The 8,402-nt window shown below is 42.3% G+C and overlaps 1 protein-coding gene across 1 annotated transcript; it reads right to left on the bottom strand.

Annotated features, from left to right (window-relative positions):
• Positions 1-1,947: 1,947 nt before the first annotated feature.
• LOC149286389 (uncharacterized) lies at positions 1,948-5,140 on the bottom strand. The gene is made up of 2 exons (XM_089494119.1): positions 5,072-5,140; positions 1,948-3,377 (listed from the first exon to the last, which is right to left on the bottom strand). The coding sequence occupies exons 1-2, from the start codon at positions 5,103-5,105 to the stop codon at positions 2,476-2,478; spliced, it is 936 nt and encodes a 311-aa protein (XP_089350245.1). The 5' UTR covers positions 5,106-5,140; the 3' UTR covers positions 1,948-2,475.
• Positions 5,141-8,402: the final 3,262 nt, after the last annotated feature.

The following is an 8,402-nucleotide window of genomic DNA, read 5'->3' as shown; positions in this document are numbered from 1 at the left end:
AGATCTGCAAGGGATAATCTACAAATGTTAACTGGGAGAGAAAGAGGACATTGGAGGACAATGGCTTGGAGTTATATCACATAGACAGTAGTGAATGGAGACTTCCATGTTCGTGGGTTAGTGAATCTGCTCTGTCTTTTAGTCTGAGCTCTCTCTGGTGCTGACTCTATTTTGGAAATGGGCTCCAGCCCCATGGATGAAAACCTGGAGGAAATTCAATGCCCCAATAATATGGAAGTCACAGTCTGTCAAAGTTTACATGAACTGTGTGAAATGTGGTTTTTGTGTTGCTGTTATCTGTCCTGAATTTCCCATCTCCACTAAATGACCCCAAGATCAAGCAAGAAGAGAGAAGGAGAAAACTGTGTCTCCTTCCACTTTCTCAACCCCATTTAGAAATGTATGGACCTCTTCCATGGCCATGCTTAGACACAGATTTGCTCCTTAGAAAACACAAGGCTTGTAATCTTTCACAGAAGACATATTATTTGGGAGGCAGTTCAAGAAAAATCCTACCAGGAAGGTGCCCTCAATTTCTTTTCTAGGCATATAGGCTGGTGGGCTTTTCATCCACAGTTTTATGGTGGAGATGGCCTATGACAAACCTCCTTTGAACACAGACTAATGAAGAACTGCCTTCAACTTGACCACTAGCGAACCTGTTAAAAGGTTACATGCATGAAGAGAGTTCTGCCTGATATACTGTATCCTATGATGCTTCTCCTGAATTTCACTTAATTTGCTCAGGTAAAATTGTATTTATTTGTTAGACTGTTCTTATAAAGTTCCCCAGACAAAAGGAGAAAGGTCCCTCCACAAAATTGTCTGGCCTTAAGATGAATGAGAAAGGCATCATGCGAAATGAAGAAGAGACGGCGATCGTGAACCAGACAGTTCTTTCTGACCCAGAGGAAGGGAGCCAAGTGAGTCTGGGACACTTTTATGCAATAGGTTCTTGGCCTTAGGAGAAAAGCCACAATATGGAAAAGGGGCACCAGCTCATCTTTCTACTCTTTGTTCAAATGGACAGGTTTTCTCTGACCTACGGAGTCAAAGCAGCCCATTTGGATGTTGAATGCGGATTGGAGGATGACTCACATTTGCCGCTGGGATCTTACTGGCATGGCTACAGGAACATGGATCTCATAGAATCAGACGACGACCTGGAACTAACTGACAAGGAACAGAAGAAGCCTATGCAATTTCCATGTGTTTTAGAGTTGGGCAGCATGTTCGCATCTGGCTGTCTTGCAGAGAGTCACAGAGGTCAGGGCAGGGGAACAGTAAATCCACCGCAAACTTTTTACTGAACTCTCTTCCCCCCAATAAATTCAATGCCTTGGACAGTCATGATTAAAACCAAAATGGATTCACTGTCCCACTAGAATGGAAGCCACTAAGGAGGCTGGATACAATGGGACACAGACCTTTGTCTTTAGTGAGAGCCATGCAATGAATTTTACGAGACAAGTCAGGTCAGATCTAGGATTCCAAGTAGACAACAAATTGAACATGAGTCGACAGTGTGATATGGCAGCTAAAAAGGCCTTGCTTATTTATCAAATCATTCCTGATGCTGCTGTTTATTCCACTGTCGGCTTTTGAGGGAAGGGAATGAGTTCGGCAGGGGTTCAGCAGCCCCTCCTTCCTTCCTTCCTTCCTTCCTTCCTTCCTTCCTTCCTTCCTTCCTTCCTTCGAAGAGATTTTGAAGAGGCCGCAATGGAGCCCAGGAAAGGCAGGAAAGAAAGGTTCTGCTTTGGAAATAGTCTCTCTGTGTATACTGTAGGTATATAGATATATATAGATGTATGTGTGTTTGCCTCCTCTGTTCTTATGGTTGGGAATGGAGCTGACGACCGAGGACAGAAGAAAGGGTCAGTTTTGTGCAAATTCACAAGTCCAGTGTGTTGAAATAGCAAAGAACTTTATTGAGAACACATAGTCAGAAATTCACTTTTTAAGCCAGAAGTGCCCTCCCCAAGCCAAAGAATATATTGAAAACCCTAAACCTAAAACTCAACCTTCTACCAAACCTAGCCCCCACCTACAATTCCCACCATCTATCCTCCACTATTTACCAGCCCCACTTTGCCATCCTTCTCACACGCACACTCTCTCCCTGCCCCAGCATTCGAAGAAGCTTTCTCCCTTTGTGTTACTACCAGTCCCCAACTTTTGTCGGCCAACATCCCACAAATTTTGAATGCTATCATTGGTATTCTAGTTAGCTGCAACAAATCCCAGCACCCCATCTAACTAACCTAAACCACGACCCACAATCCCCTGCCAATTTTATAACCCAAAGCAATTATCTTTACTAGTAGCAATTAAAAACTAAAGTTAACAAAACATAACTTTAAAACATACACAGGCGTATGGACAGAAAACTTGTAGATATAAAATCATAAGGGCCTTTTAGCACCGCTGGATTGAATAAATATTTTTGTATTTCTTATTTACAAAAATAATGTTTGTTCACTGCTTGGGTTTGTGTGGCTTCTCTCCTGTGTGGCCTCTCTGGTGATTGAATAGGCCTGACCTCCAAGAAAAACCTTTCCCACAAGGCTGGCATTTGTATGGCTTCTCTCCTGTGTGGACTCTCTGATGTGTCACTAGGTTTGACTTCCCAGAAAAACCTTTCCCACAAGGCTGGCATTTGTATGGCTTCTCTCCTGTGTGGATTCTCTGGTGTCTCACTAGGTTCGACTTAAAAGAAAAACATTTCCCACAATGCTGGCATTTGTATGTCTTCTCTCCTGTATGGACTCTCTGATGTATCACTAGGTGTGCCTTCTGAGAAAAACCTTTCCCACAATGCTGGCATTTATATGGCTTCTCTCCTGTGTGGATTCTCTGGTGTGTCAGTAGGTTTGAGTGCTGAGAAAAACAGTTCCCACAATGCAGGCATTTGTATGGCTTCTCTCCTGTGTGGATTCTCTGGTGTGTCAGTAGGTTTGAGTGCTGAGAAAAACAGTTCCCACAATGCAGGCATTTGTATGGCTTCTCTCCTGTGTAGATTCTTTGGTGTGTCAGTAGGTTCGACTTAAAAGAAAAACAGTTCCCACAATGCTGGCATTTGTATGGCTTCTCTCCTGTGTGGATTCTCTGGTGTCTCACTAGGTTCGACTTAAAAGAAAAACCTTTCCCACAATGCTGGCATTTGTATGGCTTCTCTCCTGTGTGGATTCTCTGGTGTGTCAGTAGGTTTGAGTGCTGAGAAAAACAGTTCCCACAATGCAGGCATTTGTATGGCTTCTCTGCTTTGTAGATTCTTTGGTGTGTCAGTAGGTTCGACTTAAAAGAAAAACAGTTCCCACAATGCTGGCATTTGTATGGCTTTTCTGGTGTGTGGACTCTCCCATGACTGACAAGTTCTTCTGTAAAGAAGGATAATGACAGATAATACTGAATATCAGAGTTAACAGAGGAAAGTGTTAGCCCAAGATTTAGCCCTATGTTTACTCCTCCCTAATTGATATTAAAGTAAGTTGGAGTCACATTCCAATAACTCATTGGCAAAGGCAGAGTAAGGGGGCTGGGACCTGGACTCCAATTTTGGTGAGGGTCAAGTGCCAGGGAGCAGCCTTAAAACAGCCTTAAAACATATATAAGACAGGCATGGACTACTGATGGGGTTTGGAGGAGATCTCAGGGGCAACCCCACATTGTATTGCCTAGGGGCAATGAAATAATATTTTGCCCTTCAACATCCCACAGAATCCATTTGGGGAAGTGGAGGCCATTTTGCCACTACTGGGCCCTCTCTGAGCCATTGAAGGCCCAAGGAGGTCTTTCCCCCAGGAAGACTCTACAGAGCATTAAAAGGATGGAAGAGGGGTCAAAAAAAGGTAGGAAAGTTGCTCAGGGATGTGCTGAATACCATTTGGGTGAGAAAAGCATTAATCTCCATGCTTCCTTCCCACAAAATCCTAGAATTGGCAGTTTAGATGGAGTTTTTAGAATCCTTAGAAACTGGAGAGCAATAGTTCCTCACTGAACTACAGATTCAAATATTCTACAGGATGTTGCTATCACAATTAAACTAGGCTTGAAAGGGATCTATGACTCCTAGTAGACTGCAAGTTGAACATGGGCCAACAGTGTGATGCGGCAGCTAAAAAGGCCCATGTGATTCTAGGCTGCATCAATACAGTGGAACCTCGCCATAGGCGGGCGTGCCATACACGGCCTTGAGCATATGTGCTCAAGCCGCAGCGCACGCGCAGGGCGCAAGGGGCGGCGCGTCCCATTCAGTTGAATGGGTGCGCATGCCCGTTGCACCCCGCGCACCTCCGGGCCGCCGTGCACGAGCCCCATTGTTTACAATGGGGCTTGAGCATAGGCGGAAATTGCCATACGCGGCGGGATCCGGAACGGATCCCCCGCGTATGGCGAGGTTCCACTGTACAAGAATAGTTTCTAGATCAAGGGAAGTAATAGTGCCACTCTGTTCTGCTTTGGTCAGACCTCACTTGGAATAATCCTGTGTCCAGTTCTAGGCCCCAAAATTCAAAAAGGATGTTGACAAATTGGAGCATGTCCAAAGGAGGGCAACCAAAGTGGTGAAGGGTCTAGAAAACATCAGGCTCTATTAGGAGCAGCTTAGAGAGCTGGTTATGTTTAGCCTGGAGAAAAGAAGATAAAGAGTGGATATGATATCTATGTTTAAATAGTTGAAAGGGTGTCATGTTGTGCAAGGAGCAAGCTTGGTTTTTCTGCTACAGAAAAAAGGAGACACGACAATGGATGCAAGCCACAGGGAAAGAGGCTGCACCTAAACATTAGGAGGACCTTTGTGACAGTAAGAGCTCTTTGACAGTGGAATATACTCCCTTAGAGTTTGGTGGAGTCCTCTTCTTTGGAGGTCTTTAAAGAGAGGCTGGATGGCCATCTCTTGGGGATGATTTGAATATGTATTCCTGCATGGCAGAAGGGGGTTGAACTAGATGGCCCTTGTGGTCTGTTCCAACTCAATGATTCTACAATTATAGTGGAACCATAGCGACATGATAATAGAGTATGAAAGGGCCCTCAGTCTTTATAGAAAGAGCAATGGATTCAGGTTCCTTACCTACAGAAGCCACATTCTCATAATTGTCCATCATTACATAATTGTACAAAAGTTTCTGTTTCTTTGTCAACAGTTTCCATTCCTCCTCAGTGAAATATACTGCCACATCTGCAAAGGTCACCTGAAATAGAAAATAGCCCTCATCCAGAGAGTGACTAAGCAAAAGGGGAGGAAAGAACATGGTGCATCCAAATATTATTTCATCACTTCAGAATTCAGTCCTGGAAATAAACTTTAAATTCTGTTGGCAAGAAAACAGCTACTGCCTTTTTTTTTCATTTTATGATTATATATATATATATATATATATATATATATATATATTTACAAAGCTTGCATTTTTACAACAAGATAAACAAAAACATATATCAACAACCTATAAATCTGTTATATATTAGGCTTTTACCTGATAACTCTCCACAAGAAACTGTATAATTTTATCTTTTAATACAAAATCTTATTCCCTTATCGCTAGGTATGAATAAAAAGGTTTTGTTTCTTGTAGCTCTCCTTAGTGAGCAGCCACTAAATAAAGTCTTATAGCTTCCCAATCCTTTCCCTTTTAACCATATTTTTCTTGTTTATTAATGCTGTTAATCTGTCTAGATCAGGGGTAGGCAACCTGCGGCCCGCGGGCCGGATGCGGCCCAGCAAGGCCTTGGGACCAGCCCCAGCCCGGTCCTGCCTCCGATTGCCGCTGGAGCCTTTGGCCTCTCGCGTGAGGGTGTGGGGCCTTTGGCCTATCAGGAGGAGGCGTGCAAGGGGGGGCAAGGGGGGGCAATTGTCTATAGAAGCCTCAGAAACATGCATTTATATTAACATTTTTTAAAAAAATCAGCAATTATTTACATGTCCTCAATATTTTTTTTTTTTAAAAAAGTGTCCTCCATTTGAAAAATTTGTCCTACATTTGTCCCGGTTTATATATTTATTTATTTATTTTTAAAAAAAATTATTTAATTATTTATTTTTTGGCTTCGGCCCCCCAGTTGTCTGAGGGACAGCAACCTGTCCCCCAGCTCAAAAAGGTTGCCTACCCCTGGTCTAGATCTTTCAATTCCTGTTTTTCGTTTTGCCAAGTCTCTATTTGTGGGGTTATTATAGGTAATTTCCAGTTCTTTGTTATTATCCTTCTGGCAGCCGATATTAAGTATAATAATATTTCCCAATATTTCCTTTCTTCCTCTGGGTCTAGTAATGAAGTCTTGTTTAACAGATATAGTTCTGGTCCAAACTCAAAATCAATTTTTAATATTAACTTTATTTCCAAATGAATATTCACCCAAAAAGACTTTATATATGTGCTTTGCCACCACATATGTAAATATGTACCCATTTCTTTTTGGCATCTCCAACACCGGTTATCCTTTACTTTATAATTTTTTCTAGTGAGAATGGTGTTTGATACCATCTATTTACAATTTTAAAATAATTTTCTTTTCTTTTTGTGCAACAGTATTTTTTTTTGTTTTTAATCTAGCTTTTCCCCATTTTTCCAAGTCTAAATTGTATCCCAACTCTTTTGCCCATTTTATCATCGAACCTTTAATTTCCACTTTTCAAGGGATCTTTTCAGTAAGATGTTATATATTTTACATAATATATTTTTTCCATCTTCTTTCATTAATATTCGTTATCTTCTTTCTCAAAACCAAATAAACTTATCCTTTGTAAATCTGGCTTGGTAGACCTATTGTGACAAGGTCTATCATGCACATGATGAATTGGGCACAAGGCCATGAAGGTTCATGTTGCCAATCTCTTCCTTTTAGTTGGTTTCAAGGTGCTACAAGATTCCTTTGCATACTGTTGGGCATGCTTTGATGGTGAATTCCTGCATGGCAGGGGTTGGACTTGATGGCCCTTGTGGTCTCTTCCAACCCTACGATTCTATGATTCCTTCTTTAAGTTGAATATAATTCAACCAATTAATATGGCCTATTTTAGTTATGATTTCTTCCTTTAATCTTAATATAACATTTCCTTCATTATCATGAGTTAATATGTCTCTATACCTTATCCATTTCTGATCTTTTCTCCATTGGCCTAAAAAAGCCTCCTGTGGGGAAACCCAAAGTGAAAGTCCAATGTAAAGCATTTTTTCACAGTTAGCCAGTTATTAATGAAAGGTTTCCTCAATAGATGTTCTTTAAAGACTTTGTCCCGTTTGTGCCCATCATACCCATCATACATATGCAAAAAAGGTACTGCCTTTGAGATCCAGTTTATCTCAGATATTTTCAACATAATATACAATATATTGAACAGTATAATTTAGGCCATGGCTGGGAAATTGAGGATGGATTAGGATACTGACATTCCCAACACATATAGTACATTTAGCTACAAAAGAATTATGGTGCACTTAGCCATTTCTTACCAAATTTCAGAGGCAAATGTCATTTTTAAACAACAGTTCTGGGGAGCACTCTGGACTTGAGGGCCACTGGGCCCACCCCCAATTTAGATCCAGAGATGGTCTCCCATATCCCCAACATTTCACAGACAGGAAAAGCAAGGCACATGTGGACAAGCAACACCAGAAGGTAGTGAGGATGGCCAAAGTTGTTTATGAGGAAGATCACACAAGCTAGGAAGGGCACAGCAGTTTGCTTTTGCCTCAGCCTCCTGAACCAAAAAGGAAGACCCTGGCAACTTATCTCCTCTCCTTTCTCCCCTTTTGAGTTGATGGGGTGGAAACTGCTTGGAAGTCATTTTGCAGCAACCCAAGACAGCTGAGGAGAAGGGGGAAAGTGGGAGGAGAGAGAAACCTACACTTTTGAAAGCCTCTGAAAAGTGGGGTGACCGAGGATTAACCAGGACTTTCTCTGCCAAACTAGGACAATATGTTCTCCGCTTGCTTTCATGAGCTGCCCCAGCAGTGACACAAATGAAGCTAATAGTCAGGATGGCGACTCACCAAAGAATTGTACTTCGACAGCCTCTTTCTCTTGGAGCCCAACTCCCTCTGCTTGGCCTCTGTGTTTGCCATTAGGTGGGTGGGCGGGTGGGGGGGGGGGTGTTCCTGGTGGCCCTGCACTTGGGTCTCTTCCAGCAAAATATGCCCCTTAGCTGTGTACAAGGAGGCCAAGATGAAGTTCCTGAGAAAAGAGACTAGGGTTAGGCTTGGTTTGTCAAGAAATCCTGCACCACTCAAAGACACAGAGAATAGCATGCTGCTAGTGAGATACGCAGGTGACATATGACTCCTTTGAGCCAATGCAGAGGTGGGTATCTCTTTCCTCCCTCTTCACCAAAAAAAGTCCCCTGGACCTAGCATAGATTCACTGCAGCTCCCCTACACAACACTTTTGTTAAAACACTTTTGACA

Source organism: Sceloporus occidentalis, unplaced genomic scaffold (assembly GCF_023333645.1).
Source record: "Sceloporus occidentalis isolate IW3139 unplaced genomic scaffold, rSceOcc1.0.p SCAF_69, whole genome shotgun sequence".
Classification (NCBI taxonomy): domain Eukaryota; kingdom Metazoa; phylum Chordata; class Lepidosauria; order Squamata; family Phrynosomatidae; genus Sceloporus; species Sceloporus occidentalis.
Note: the sequence above shows the minus strand (reverse complement) of the source record. Positions and strands in the feature narration are given on the sequence as shown.

Bases quoted from the DNA above. Each gene is read 5' to 3' on its own strand.
- LOC149286389 (XM_089494119.1), bottom strand. From the start codon at position 5,105: ATGATGGACAATTATGAGAATGTGGCTTCTGTAG. The intron at 3,378-5,071 runs GTAAGGAACCTG...CCTTCTTTACAG, and splicing joins TGAGAATGTGGCTTCTGTAG to AAGAACTTGTCAGTCATGGG.